Source organism: Equus caballus, chromosome 20 (genome assembly GCF_041296265.1).
Source record: "Equus caballus isolate H_3958 breed thoroughbred chromosome 20, TB-T2T, whole genome shotgun sequence".
In the NCBI taxonomy this organism is placed as follows: Eukaryota; Metazoa; Chordata; class Mammalia; order Perissodactyla; family Equidae; genus Equus; species Equus caballus.
Genome location: NC_091703.1, coordinates 37,333,686 through 37,347,795, shown reverse-complemented (window position 1 = coordinate 37,347,795; position 14,110 = coordinate 37,333,686). Strand labels below are relative to the sequence as shown.

General features: G+C 60.3%; 2 protein-coding genes and 1 long non-coding RNA gene across 5 annotated transcripts; 1 reads left to right on the top strand and 2 right to left on the bottom strand.

The window, feature by feature from the left end:
* On the bottom strand, positions 1–4,865 carry GGNBP1 (gametogenetin binding protein 1). 2 transcript variants are annotated; one of them, XM_001493602.5, is made up of 6 exons: positions 4,286–4,865; positions 3,551–3,666; positions 3,025–3,119; positions 2,649–2,796; positions 1,576–1,715; positions 1–267 (listed from the first exon to the last, which is right to left on the bottom strand). In XM_001493602.5, exons 1-6 carry the CDS (start codon positions 4,738–4,740, stop codon positions 217–219), a joined length of 1,005 nt encoding a protein of 334 aa, XP_001493652.2. In that variant the 5' UTR covers positions 4,741–4,865; the 3' UTR covers positions 1–216. The 2 variants fall into 2 exon arrangements, with proteins under 2 accessions (XP_001493652.2, XP_023480496.2); XM_023624728.2 differs by having other exon boundaries at positions 3,551–3,663; positions 4,286–4,826.
* A 935-nt stretch (positions 4,866–5,800) lies between these two features.
* Positions 5,801–12,501, top strand: BAK1 (BCL2 antagonist/killer 1). Of its 2 annotated transcripts, none has more exons than XM_005603819.4 (6): positions 5,801–6,020; positions 8,093–8,193; positions 9,122–9,257; positions 9,598–9,741; positions 10,845–11,025; positions 11,151–12,501. In XM_005603819.4, exons 2-6 carry the CDS (start codon positions 8,124–8,126, stop codon positions 11,253–11,255), a joined length of 636 nt encoding a protein of 211 aa, XP_005603876.1. In that variant the 5' UTR covers positions 5,801–6,020; positions 8,093–8,123; the 3' UTR covers positions 11,256–12,501. The 2 variants fall into 2 exon arrangements, with proteins under 2 accessions (XP_005603876.1, XP_070100564.1); XM_070244463.1 differs by lacking the exon at positions 5,801–6,020 and adding an exon at positions 7,535–7,667.
* An 84-nt stretch (positions 12,502–12,585) lies between these two features.
* Positions 12,586–13,711, bottom strand: LOC111769307 (uncharacterized). Its single transcript, XR_002802217.2, has 2 exons — positions 13,482–13,711; positions 12,586–13,329 (listed from the first exon to the last, which is right to left on the bottom strand). It is a non-coding gene; the product is annotated as an uncharacterized lncRNA (long non-coding RNA).
* Positions 13,712–14,110: the final 399 nt, after the last annotated feature.

The window sequence follows — 14,110 nt, the reverse complement described above, 5'->3', positions numbered from 1 at the left end:
TCGGAGTCAAACTGGGTTTTATTAACAACATCGGAGGCCTGAGTCTGATGGGTGGGGACAGTCTGCCGGGCAGGCCCACCCTGCAGACAGGTGGACACTGTTTATCCCAAGACCCCTGGCCCCAGGGGTTCCTTGGCTGTGCCCTAGAAGGGGGGATACATTCCTATGCAAGTTCCAGGGCCCTGGGGTGGGGCAGACTCAGGGCCAGCACCGGGGTCACTCCGGAGGCCAGTTTCCCATCTCGTCCATCTCCTCAAGGAGCAGGTGCTGGGGGCAGGAGTGAGTGAAGGAAGACGCCTCAGCATCTTCGGGCTCTCCCCTCCCTCCTCTGCACCCCCAGAACTTCCCACCTATCCCCCAGAGACAAGCACCCCGAGGCCACCTTTTTCAGACCCTCCCCCACATCCGCACAGCTTGTCCAGGTCCACCAACCCTGAGCCATCTCCCTCCCATAAAATGGAGGGACCCTTCTGTCTCCAGCTTGGGGGGTTCCTTGCAAGCCCCAGGAGTCAGGCACCCTAGCCAACCCCTGCCTTCCCTCACCTCTGTGCTGAACACCACACCAAGGGGCCTCTGTACCCTTCCCTCCAGCCTAGGGTGGTATGGCAGCTGCCTCTGCGCCCCTCCCCCAAGTCCCCAGCATTCCCCAAAGGCTGGGGTGGCGGCTTCCTTCCCCCCAAGCTTGGTGTCCCTGAGGGTAGATAAGGAGAGATGTGGGGTGGTGAGAAGGACAGGATCCTTGAAACACCCAGAGGAGGAAGGCATTCCTGAGGCTGCTGTCCCCCATGTGAGGACTGAGCTGGGCCCCCACTTGTCACCACCCAGAAACCCCCTGGGGCCCCCCAGTATTGCTCAGGCTACTCCAGGACTGTGACTCCTGGGTCAAGGGCAAGTGCGCTCAGGGAGTCGTTCTGGAGGGAAGGGAGAGGACTGGAGTCCTTGGAACCCTGTGCTCTTCCTTTTGTGAACCGCACGGACGGTCAGGGGCAAATAGCCACTGAAGGAATGAATGAGCTGATGAAGGAATGGAAATGAACTCAAAAAGGACATCGACACGGTTTTCAACAACAGCTCCATCAATGTGCACTCAGAGAAGCTGGGACAGGCCTAACCTTGAAGGCCAATGTCAAGGGGGGTGGCAGCGGGGTAACTCCCCCATGCCTGTGTGTGCTTGTGGGAGTAGGTGTGGGTGTGAATTGGAGAGAAAAAGAGCAACACTGTGTGAATTACAGATGCCCAGGAAAACCTTACAGCTGCCTAGACAAATCCTCTTGTACAGATGAGAAAACTGAGGTCCAGAGAGGGAAAGGGATTGCCCAAGGCCACACAGCAAGCGAATGGCAAACTTAAGACTTAAAAATGGACATTTGGACTCTGGGTCAAGTAGGAGACAGAGGGACTGATGGAGAAGTATGTGTGTTCAGGGGCTCAGGGTTCTCCTCTCTGAAATACCCCCACCAAGGAGAGATTGTGCCTTCCTGCCCAGACAGTGAGGCCTGTGGAGGTGGAGGCCTCCAGCCCACTCTCTCCAGGGCCCTCAGGCAGTGGGGGATGGGGGGGATGGGCCAGGCATACCTGGCCGTCCACAATGCCCGCCTCCTCCAGGGTGATCTCTGGCTGGGTGAGCAGCTCCCGGCCCTCGTGGCTGCCCATCTTCCAGAGGCGGGACTCCCGCTGTACTACCAGAAGCTTCTTTAACTCCGACTCCACGAAACCTGAGAGCCAGAGAAATGGGCACGGGACATGTGGGAGAAGGGAGCAGCAACCTGCTAGGGACCAAAGGAGAAGGTGGTGCCTCGGGACCTCATGCCAGCCCTGTGCAGTCTCTGGTCACCCCCAGCACAGCCCTTTCTTCTTCCATTACCTGGAGCCAGCCAGACACCACCTGCCCACCACCCTGCCATCCCCAGGAATCTCACTTTCCTTGGGCTCCACAATGAGTATGAGTCTCTACCTCCTGGCGAGAGCATGTGAGGAGCAGACATCTGCCCCCCTGTAGCCACCAACTCAGGAGCAAGGATCTGGAACCACCCAAACTGCTTGAGTCCAAGTCCCAGCTCTGCCCCCTTACTGTGTGGCCTCAGACAGGTTACTTAACCTCTCTGTGCCTCAGTTTCCTCACTGTGAAGTGGAGATGATAAGAGGACCTCCCTCAGAGTTGTGATGCAGTATTTCATGAAAAGTGCTTAGAAGAGAGTCTGGCCCATGGGAATGGTGATGTCAACAATGATTTTACCACATTATGGTATTACCACTGAGCCATCTGCTCACCCTGTCTGGGCAGCACAGGGGCTGCACTGGGAGAGCGGACTCTTGGGGCCCTGTCACAACAGTGTGTGATGGGAAAACCAGGGATGGAGGTGGCCAGCGAAGGAGGTAGAATTCCGGGCTGGGAAAAGGTGGTGCTCAGGAGACCACAGCCCCAGTCACAACCGCCACCTCGCTGCCTCCCAAACTCTGAGGGAGGAGGACCCCTGCGAGACCTCACGTGGTGCCCAGCCCAGCCACACGCTGGTCCCCCATCCCCGGTGGTCATCTTAGGTCCTCTGGCTCCACCTGCTGGTGAGAACTGATATCGCACCCGTGAGCCGCTAGCCACAGTGGGGCTCCCGGGCCTGCAGGAGGCGAGGTGGGGGCGCCGCACTTACCCACGGTGTCTGTCGACCTAAAGGTCTTATGCAGCGGGGACTGGAGGGTGACGGTGCCTGGGACACAGAACTTGAATGAGCTGTCCTCTTCCTCCGTTTCCTCTTCCTCCCCTTTCTCCTCAGGGGTCAAGCCTTCCTTGAGAGGCAACTGAGGGCGTGGGGGGGGGGGGTGTGTCACCGGGCAGGTGAGAAGGGCGGGCCCCAAGCCTGCAGCCCCCACCCGCCTGCACCCCCTACAACAGAGCGCAGGAGGGAGCAGCTCCCAAAGGTTAAGAAAGGGGACCGCTCCCCCTAGGCCCGGGCCACACATCCTGAGGCCAGCCGGACGTGGAGAGGGAGCAGGGCCCACCCAGGCTCCCCCCATCCCCCCACAGACCTTGACCACCGCTGACTTCTGAAGCTGCTTGTACAAGGTGAGGAGGCGATTCCAAGGGGTGGCCCCCTCCTTCAAAGAGGCTAGCCTGAGGTCTCCTGTGAAGGGGCAGTGTCACAGACAGGCTGATAGCAATGGGGGGGCGGCCCAGGCCCAGGTGGGCAGGGACATCGGGAAGGCTGGACTGAGGTGGGGTTTCCTTGTTTTCTTTAGCAAACACCTACTATGTGCCAGGCCCAGGCATAGGCACTTTACAAAGAACAGTTCATTTAATCCTTTCAACTACCCTCTGAGATAGGTACTATTATACTCCCATTTCATGGACGAGCAAACTGAGACACAGAAAGGCTGAGCAACTTGCCACTGTCACACAGCTCGGCACAGTGGAGCTGGGATTCAAACCCAGGCAGTCTGCCTCCAGCATTCCGTCAGACTGTCCTGTGTCCTCCCAGGACCCACACCCTGCCAGACCTAGAGGAAGAGGGTCTGTGTCTGGCGCCTGCCCCAGGCCTGTGGCCACCACACTCACCATCAAGCAGACACTCCTTCTCCTCCCTGGTGAAGGCCTCGGGGCTGACCTCCAGCGGCCCCGTGGCCCTCCGCAGGCATCCTTGCTCCGCCTCCAGGGCTCTGGCAAAGTGGCTTCTGATCCCAAAGCATAGTCACGTGGGGCCCAGAGATGCGACAAAGGCCCCTGAGCCCCCAACCCCTCCCAAGGCTCTCCGCCAGGCCCTGCTCAGCCCCCTCCACCTTCCTGCTCCCAACAGCTCCCTGCTCTGCCCTCTGGGGTCTTCATCATAGATGAGGGCTATCGCTCCCCGAAGGTAGGGTGGGGAGCAGAGGGAGAGGTGGGCCCCCTTCCTCACAGGGAGTGGGCACCAGGTCCAAATGGGAGTGGGAACCAGGAGGGAGAGAGTGGGGAGGGAAGGCAGGGTGGGGCGGGGCCCAGAAAGGAGCTGGAAGCAATGGGAGCTCAGTCGGCCCTGGCATGCTCCCTTCCCAGTCCCCAGCCTGTCCCCCTTCCATCTCTGGTGCCTCCATCCACCTGTCTCTGCCTCCTCCCCACCACCCCCATCTCTGGGCTCCTCCCCAGCCAGGTATCCGGTTCCAGTCCTCTGCCCATCCGAGGACTCACATTCCTGGACCCTCTCCAATCTGGGTCCTCGCATCTTAGGCCCATATCTTTCCCCCAGCTTACATCCCGGCCTCACCGGCCCCAGCACCTCCATCCCAAGCCCCTTCCCACCACAGCCCAGCCCCTCACCTGCTGGAGGTCCCTGGGTCCCCGGAGGCCTCGCCTGCTGCCTCCTCCTCTTCCCTCCCCTCCTTCTCAGACAGGTTGTCCAGCACCTCCTGGCTTCCTCTGGGCAGGACTGACTTCACCTCCACACCCTGGGCCGCGACCCTCAGGACCTCCACGGGGGTGGGGGTCTGGGTCCCCATGTCCCCCAGCCCCGAGGGACTGTGCCGTGGCACGGCCACAGAGAGGACGTAGGGCAGTGTGGCGGGTGACCTGGGCTGCTTCCTCCCCACTCCTCCCTTGCGATCTGTCATCAGGGGCATGGCGTCCTGCTCTTGCGAGGGGCACGCCCGACCCGGTGACAGGGCCTTGGCGGAGCTTTTGGGGCTGCTCTTTCTCCCCACCAGGCTACGGAAAAAGCGCAACATGGAGGAGCGGCCCAAAATTCGAGGTCGAGGCGTTGGAGCTGGGGCCTCCATCCTGAGGGGGACCCTGACTCAGAGGGAGGGGCCGTAGCAGCCACCCCCAGGACCAACTGCTTAAGAACAGGAGGAGTTTTCAAATTAAAACCTCCAGTTGGAAACTTCCAGGAGTTCTAGAAGGCAAAGGTCAGGCAGGCGAGGGGAATGTTGGGGGGTGGGGGAGGACCTGGTGGTGGGGCTTAGTTGCGGGCAGAGAGGGCAGGGTTTGATGAGGCAGGGGCAGGAGGTATGGGGAGCCAGACTGAGGGTGGCTTGGGAGGCTCCAGGAGATGTGGGGGTCGGGGGCAGGCAGAGGAGGCTGGGGGGGACCAGGGCCCCGAGAATGGGGCAGGGGCTCTTAAGGACGTGCACACTCCTCTCTCCCCCTGGCTTGTCCTCTGGCTGAGGCTGCTGCTGTCCTTGAGAACCTTCCCCATGCCCAGATAGTCTTTGACCTCACTCTTCTCTCCTCTCAGCATCCAGCTTGCCGGCGCCCAGGTGGTAGCACAGACCCCACTGTGTTTTCACCTCTGTTTAGCTGCCTATCACCTTCAGGATCTCGTCTCTCCAGAGACACGAGGCGCCTGGTGCACGCGTCTTAACCGCACGTTGAATCTCAATTTAGCATTATTATTCCCCAGGGCACCTACAGACCTGATTATAAACCCAGCTCAGGGACCCTGGGAGAGTTCCTTAAACCAGTGGAGCCTCAGTTTTGTTCCTCTGTAAAATGGGTGTAGTCCACAGCACCTACTTCCCAGGGTTGTGAGATATAGTGAGACAATGGTTGCTAAAGGGCAGGGCACAGGCAGTGCTTAAAAAGTGTCACCACCCTGATTGTTTTATTGGTATGTATTGATCAAAGGAAGAGAGGGCAAGATCAAGGAGGAGGGCTGGGAATCAGGGGTAGGAAAAGCAGCGGGGGAGAGGGAGCCGCTCCGCCGGCCTGGACCCATGGGTAGGGTGCGGGAGCGGCTCCCAGGGCCGGGCAGCCCAGACCGCCCCCTAGGCTGCAGGCCGGTGCATCCGTATCCGGCGGCCACAGAGCAACTTCCTCTAGAGGGAGCTGATTGGAGCCGGGAGCAGCCGGCACCTCTATGATCGGCGCAGCCTCGCGGGTCCCTGGGGCCGTGCGCGCCAGGACAAGCAGAGGCTGCATCCAGGCACCAGAAATTCACTGACGCCCGTTCCTGGAAGCCAGCCCTGGGCACCATACCCCAGGGAGCAGCCGCTGGCCACTCGGGACCTCCGGCCTTGGCCCCGCTGAGCCATCCTGGCCTGGCCCAGGGTCCGGGCAGGTAAGCTGGAGGATCTTGCCCATCCACCCCGCTCTCGGCAGTCCCAGGCCCAGGGTGGGGCAGGGAGCCCGTAGGCAGTAGGGTGAGGAGGGGGAGGCCTTGCGGCTTGCCTGGGCAGCGCTGCCAACCCCTGCTGGGGGCCTGATCCAGCCAGGGCTCCCTCTGGCTGCCCCTCAGACGGCTTCCCCTCTCGCCCTGGCCCTGGGTGCCAGAGAATGGAGTGCCAAAGAACCGGGTCCCTTAGCAGTCCGGGAGATGGGAGTGGAGGTCAGACCCAAGGTCAAGGGCAGGGGAAGAACTTTGATGGCGCTTCCTGCCGCCCCAGGACCCCTAGCCTGGGTGGGTAGCCCGGGCAGTCACCTACCCCTAAGAACATCCTGGGCCCAGCAAGTGGGGTGCAGTGGACTCCCTTTACCAGGAAGTGAGGCCACTTGGGCTGGGCAGGGGTGAGCCCAGGGCAGCATCAGGCCTCTGGCCCTGGGGGCCGTTCTGAGGTTTCACCTGCTCCCCGGCACTGAGCCCCTGGGGTGCTGGTGGAGGGAGCTGGAGTACAGTCAGCATCCTGGGGCCCTGCTGTCCTGGGGTGCCGGGTTTCAGGGACCAGGGAGAGGGAAGGGCAGCTTGATCGGGAAGGAGCTGCCTGGATGGGGGTGTGCCAGGCAAAGGTCTGTTTTACAGAGGCCGAGCACCCCGGGGCGGAGGGGGATCTGCCCTCTCCCCGTCCTGCCCCAAGAGGGTGGAGGGGTGGAGAGCTGAGTGCACAGGTGGTCCTGGCCCCCCCCCCCCCCCCCCCCCCCCCCCCCCCGCCTTCTCTGGGGGCACTTTCGAAAATGGCCCCAGGCCTGAGTGGGAGGCAAGTGGGCCAGGGAGGGTACTGTGCCTCCCAGGGAGGAGGGGGCGAGGTGCTGGCCAGGGCGGGGCTGTGCCCTCCCCAGGGATGGGAGGAGGGGCGCTTCTTGCCTGGGTGATGGAGGCAGCTTTGGGGTGGAGGGGAAATGAAGGGGGTGCAAATTGAAAGTGAAACAGCTTATGTCCAGGAAACACTCCTTCTGTCAAGGGTTCACAGGGCAGATCGTGGCTGCGGCCGGGACTGGGCGAAGAGGAAATCTGGGGCTGGGACAGGCGAGCGGGCGGGTGGTGGGGGTACATGGGTGAGGCAGGCTGGGGGGCTGTGAAGAAGGCCCTGGCTCTTGAGGCCTTCCTCAGCTCACTGCTGGGCAGGAACGGGAAGAGCACAGGCCAGGCGTAAACAGGGGAAGTTGCCCTGGATAGGACACCCTCTGAGGTCCACAAACTGGAAAATAAGTCTTAAATGAGTGTTGAGTACATGGACTCATGGAAATTCAGATAGCCATTCTGACTCCCTGACCAGCGAGGTGGCCTCGGGCACTAACCTTTGTGCCTCACTTTTCCCACCTGTAAAGTGGGTCTGGTGATGCTTACCTTCCTGGGTTAATGGGTACTCTCATTGTCCAGCACCCCCCGGAGAGGGCTCACACATGGCAGAAGTATACCATAGGCGCTCAGGAAATGTTTGCGGCTAAGAGGCCTGAGTTGGAAAACAGGTGTGCTCTGACCAGCCAAGGGGAAGTGGGACCTTCGAGGACGGCCTTCATGGGTCATTGGCTGGAAGGTAGCAAGCCTGCGGTAAGTGTGTGCTGGGTGGGGTGCAGGAGGCCCCAGGAGCAGCTGAAAGAACCCCCAGCCTCTGAAACTCGCCTCCCTTGCCCAGGAGTGAGATGAAATGGGACTTGAGACGCACTAGGCACTCAGTGGCCCCAGAGGCCTGGCTGCTGGCTGCAGATCCCTGGGTGTGTCTCTTGGCTGCCTCGCTCTCTCTTGCCCAGTCTCCTTTGACGGGTTGCCAGTGTGACACTCTCTGAGATCCGATTTGGTCAGCAGACTGCATGAGGAACCAAGGTGGCGAAATAAGAGTGGTGAAATAAGGCTGGAGCTAGGACTGTGGGGTCTTTTGGGCATGAGGCCCCCCTCCCTCCTGTGTGGCTGTGGGAACCTCTTTTTGGTGACCCCTGCGCGTCCCCATCTCTGCTTTTCCTCACCCATCCCCACAGGCTAACACTGTCCTCCACCGGGACCTGAAAAATGGCGTCCGGGCAAGGCCCAGGTCCTCCGGGGAAGGAGTGCGGAGAGCCTGCCCCGTCCTCCACTTCTGGTAAGGGTCTTCCCGCCCCTCACCCATCCCATAGCCACCAGGGCCCTCTGTGAGGGTGCAGAGAGCAGACGTGGACAGGGTCAGGCAGGACCTATGGGCAGACTCTCCTGCCTCAGTTTACTCACCTTGGATAAAGGAGAAAAGTATCTCCCCACCCAACGCAGGTGGCCCGGTGGCCTCAGAAGCTGGAGTTCGGTCAAGGTTATGCCCTGGGAGTGGGGAGGAGTCTGGTCCCTGGAGGGTACCAAGGCTGGGAGAGGCTGGGGAGTGAACATGAGGCAGGCACAGCGCCATCCCAGGGCAACAGGGCAGGATGGGGGAGGGGGCAGAAGCGCTGGGCTGGGTGGCCTATCCCTGCCGGAGGAGAATAAGGAAGTAAGGTGGCTTATCACCAATCAGGTCTGCTAAACAGGGAGTGGGATTGTTTTACGGCTTTGGGGAGGAAGTAAGATGGCTGCCCTTCTTCCCTCTTCCAAGGGGACCATCGGGGAGGCCTGCAGCCCACAGCCCACCTTGTATTGTTCCCTGGACTTTGGGGTCGGGTCCCAGGTCTGTCCCTATTTCCCTATGTGACTTTTATGGCTCCACATTCCCTAAGCCGTCAGAGCCGGGTCCGTTGTACGCACTAAAACAAACTCGGGGGCCCAGGTGCCTGGGGTTATATCCTGGCTCCACTGCTCGTTCTAGCTGTATGATCTTGTGCAAGTTCCATAAACACCCCGTGCCTCGGTTTCCCCAGCTGTAAACTGGGGATCACCTACTTCACAAGGCCGTGTGAGGATTAAATGAAAAGTGCCAGAAGAGTGCCCTGCACAGAGGAAGCACCAGGTGTTAACCGAGGGTTAGAGAGGGACGCTTCTGTCCCCGGGCAAGGACAGCTGTGACCTTGAGCTGTCCTTCCTCCCTGACCCCCGGCTTTGATCCTCAGAGGAGCAGGTAGCCCGGGACACGGAGGAGGTTTTCCGCAGCTACGTTTATTACCGCCACCAGCAGGAGCAGGAGGCCGAGGGGGCGGCTGCGCCCGCCGACCCAGAGATGGACACCCTGCCCCTGGAACCTAACAGGTGACAGCAGCCCCCGAGCCCCGCTCCGGGGAGGCAGAGGCTGACACAGGGTTGCTGGGCAGGTCTGGGAGCTGGGGAAGCCTGGGGGGTCTTGTCCTTCTCCCACTGTTGCTCCCTTTTCACTGTGGGCTCCCACCCCCATGTGGGACCTTGATCCTTTTTAGCACATGCCTGCCCCTTGACCCTGGGCCCAGCCCTCACGTCTGAGAACACTGTCAGGGCCTCCAAGGAGGAGTGCCCAAGGCCAGGGGCATCTCAGGCAGAACCCCTTCGCTGTGGTCTCGGGCCCAGCCCTGACCGCCCGCCTGTCTGCTTCCCCACCTGCCTCCCGTTCCTCCAGCACCATGGGGCAGGTGGGGCGGCAGCTCGCCATCATCGGGGACGACATCAATCGGCGCTACGACTCGGAGTTCCAGACCATGCTGAAGCACCTGCAGCCAACAGCAGAGAACGCCTATGAGCTGTTCACCAAGATCGCCTCGAGGTAGCCCTGGCCACGGCCTCTCTGTTGTGCAGTCACCACGCCGCGCCCTGCCCGTGGGATGGGAGACACGCGCTTCTCTCTGTCAGTGTCAGGAGACATGTTTGCTGTCCCTGTGTCTGGTTAACTCACACGCGGTCTTGGCCCCCATCTTTCTCTCTCTGGGTCCAAGACTCCTCATTGTTTGTGCATAGGCTCCCAGCTCTTGTGAGCTCTGGCACTGAGGACCCGACTCAGGTTAGATCAGGACGGTAGCGGGGTCTGTGTGGGGATGTCCCCAGAGCTGCCCAGCCCAGTTGGGACTCAGCTGTCCTTCCAATTTGGGACTACATTTCATACCAAAGATGATAAGGTTGCTACCCTCTACCAGGGCCTGGAAATGGCTTCCAGATGCTATTATCTGGCATCCGAAAGGCGATCTGGGATGGTGTTTAAAGAAACCAAATGCCTGGGCCCAGTCTCAGCTTTGCCACTTACTGTTTTTGTGAAACTTTCTAGCCTTCAATCTCCTCCATCCATAAAAGAGGGGAAACATGCCTAGGATGGTGTCGTTGCTTCAAGGTGTTAGCTGTTGTTACCATCTGGGCGAGGGAGATTTGAAGCTGGGCATGAAGGAAGGAGCAGGCACCAGATGCAGAATTAGTGCTCACAGCTGCAACCTCCTGCCCCCTGTCCGTAGAGGCCACCCCCACCCCACTGTGATTCCAGGACCTGTCCTAATCTCCTCTTCTGTCCTTTTCTCTCTGCTGTCCCTCGGGCTGCCAGGCCAGCAGCAACACCCACAGGTAATCTCCTGCTGCCTCTGCCTGCTCGCTCTGCCCTCTGCCCTCTGCCCTCTCTGTGCCCCTTTGCGCCCACAGCACTGGGGCCACCCCCAGCGGCAACATCCCGCTTATGTGCCCCTTGAGCTTTCTCCTTTCACAGAGACCCAGGCTCTTCCCGAATTGAGGCCAGGCTGGGGCAGCCTCTGCCGCCTCGATTCACAGCTAAGCCATTTTGCTTTCGAGCTGTGAGAGAGGTGGGAGTAGAAGGGGGTGGGAGAGGGAGAGCAGGCTGAAGGGCCTCCCGGGGGTCTCTACTGATGGCATCTGATGCTCTGCCCACAGCCTGTTTGAGAGCGGCATCAACTGGGGCCGAGTGGTGGCTCTCCTGGGGTTCGGCTACCGCCTGGCCCTGCATGTCTACCAGCGCGGCCTGACCGGCTTCCTGAGCCAGTTGACCCGCTTCGTGGCTGAATTCATGCTGCATCACTGCATTGCCCGGTGGATCGCACAGAGGGGCGGCTGGGTGAGTGCCCAAGCATCGGCAGCCCCCTTCCTGTGCTGAGGCTGCCCCTCTCTCGGCCCCATCTGGGTCCTGGGAGCCTGCAGATGCTGTCAGCCCCTTGATGACCACTCTGTCTCTCCTGGCAGGTGGCGGCTCTGGACTTGGGAAATGGCCCCATCCGGAATGTGCTGATAGTTCTGGCTGTGGTTCTGTTGGGCCAGTATGTGGTACGAAGATTCTTCAAGTCATGACTCCTGGAGGGGCCCTTTGGGGTCCCAACTGAGACCCCTGCCTGGACTTCAGCCAATCCTTCTCCCTTCACCCCCTCCCCTGCAGGGGTCCCCCCCTCAAGTGTACAGAAGCTTTAGCAAGTGGCACTCCCGCCTTGGAGGGTCCCTGCCCAGGGGTCAGTCAGGCTATAGGGGTGCCCCAACATTGCATGGTGCTATTGGGCCCCATCCTGTCAGACAGGGGCTGTAGCCTCCTCCCTCAGCTCTCTGGGAGCCCCTCAGCCCTGGCTGCTGGGTGTTGGGGAGACTGATAACTTGGGGAAGCAAGAGGCTGGGAGCCACTTCTCCCAAAGAAGTTGTTAATGGTTTTAGCTTTTTATAATACCCTTGGGAGGACCCTCCCCCAGCCCCACCACTCTGCCCAAGCCAGGATGTCTGGGCTGTGGGGATTAGCAGGCGTACCTTGTGTTCCCTGGGACTCAGCTGCTCTGGAAGGTCAGAGATGAGACCTGAGCCCAGAGCCCAGTCCTGACCCTTCCTAAGCCCATGTCCCCCAGGAAGAGGACTGCCCGGGGCTGGGGCTCAAGGTTCTGCTCAGCTGCCCCTGCTCCCACTCCCCCCACCCCATGTTGCCTTTGCAGTTGGACTCTCAGGGATTCTGGGCCTGGGGGCTGGGGTGGGGATGGAGACCGGAGCTGTGTGAACTTATCCAGCACCCTCCAGCCTGCCTCCTGAGGGCCGCCGTTCTCTGCCTTCCCCTCACCCCTTGCTTCCAGCCCATTCACTACAAGTGAAGCCTGCCCCACCCCTCCCCCTCCAGATGAGGAAGCAGGGGCCTTGGATGAGTGGAGGGCTCAGGCCCCCTCCTTGCCCAGACTACAGGGTTTAGGACTGTGGTGTGTGATTGTCAGGGAACGAGGGTAGGGAGCCCATCTTGAGGTTTCTGAGTGAGAGAAGGGCTAGTAACACCACTAGGAACCCCAGGGTTGGGATCCTCCCTCATGGCCCGGGCACAGTGTAATCAGGGGGAATGGATGGGGAACTGTGAATACTTGAACTCTACCCCCAATCCCCCCACCCTCTACACCCCCACCTGCCCTAAGCCCCTCCTGTGGGCCAGGGTGGGGGTGCCTTGTCTATCTTGCACAGCCTAGGGGAAGGGGAGAGAGAGTACTGATTAAGCCAAATGCATGGAGGGGCTGCAGATGGAGCCTACTGCCACCCCTCAACCCTCTATGCCTGAAAATAAACTGCAGTCCCCCCACAACCGCTTGCTAATTTTTCTGTCTTCTGCCCGCCCCCCCGCCCCCGCCTCTCCATCAGGCTGGATGGGGGAACCTGGGCATGCCTGACATTCACCTGGTTTATTACTGAATAATGTCTCATCTTGGGCCTGCAGAATCCTGTGGAGAGCTGGGTGTGGTCTCCAGACCCCTAGAAGGTCTTGGCTCCTCCCCAATCTCTAGCCCCTTCTCCAGGCACTTCCCTCATTTCTTAGGGTTCCAGGCAAGTTTTCCACTCCCTTAGGAAGTCGGGGGACCCCAAACTGTTGGACTCCGGCTGCAGAGTGGTAGAGCAGCTGCACATGCCTGGGGACCCCCACAGGCCACCTTAGGCCTGGCCTGATTTCCTCTCTCTTCCTTGGGCCATCACCCACGCTAGCCCAAAAAGCTCTTCTCCCCCACACTTGGCTCTGCCTGGGACACACTGTCCCAGCTCCCTCTTCTGGATGTCCCCCACAGCTAGCACACACACAGGGCTTTTCATTCTAGTTTTGTGCTGCATGGGAGTCCCTATGGGGACGCAGCCAGGGGTGATAAAAATAACACGTGTGGGGGCGTTGAAATGTTCCAAAATTTACAAAGTCTTTCCAGGCCCGGGCATCCTGGTCTCTGTTCTGACACCCTTCCTAAACGGTCACATGGAAGTCCTAAAGGACTCGGCTTCACTTTCACTCCTCTGAGGGCGTCTTGCCAATCCCCTCGCCCCTCCGACTTGGTCTTCAAAGAGTCAGCGCACAAATGTAGTCATGGAGAGCGGTCCTCGCAGCAGTGGTGGCCGGAACGGTGGTGCCTACGAGGCACCTCGCAATCTCCTGCAGGAAAAGTTCATAGACATTTGTGGAACTCGCACTACGCACCGGCTTCATGCTGAGAACATACATCCAAGCCCCATCAGTAGGTAATACAGCTGGTGACCTGGGGTGGGGAACAAACTCCTACTTTACAGATAGGGAAACTGAGGTACCTGCCCAGAGTCACAGGTAGGAAAGGGCGGGGAGCTGGCACTCGCCATCAGGATGCTGGTTCCACGTTTTACGTGGAGGCTGGAAGGATGGGAGCTGGCGCCACTGGTCTCAAGCACAAGCCTGCCGAGGGGTTAGCTGAGTAGGAGGTGTAAGGTCGCCTCTGCGGCCCCGGGTGCAGCCGCAGCTCGAAGACGCAACCCTCCCCAAGACTGCAGGAAGTGAGCGGGCTGCCCGAGTCCAAGATGGCGGCCGCCGCGTCGCGCACGCAAGCGTGCCCTCTTGTGGGCGGGGCCTCCGAGCGCACCTCCCTCTCCCTCCCACAGGGTTTGGAGGAGGAGGCCCACGCACAAGAGCAGATACCTCCAAGGCTGGAGGAAAGGAGGGGGAGTGGTGGCGGGAGGTGCGGTCTTCTCGGCCCCTGAAAGAAAGGAGTTGGAACGCTATGCTGGAAGGCCTGGGGAGCCCCAAAAGGTTTTGGCCTGTGCCTAGCCCAGCCCCCTCCTTTCCACCCTCTATTCTGCCAAGATGAAGTTTCTAAAACCGAAATCTGGGCCAACCCGGTGGTGCAGCAGTTAAGTTCGTAGGTTCCGCTTAGGTGGCGCGGGGTTCGCCAGTTCGGATCCCAGGT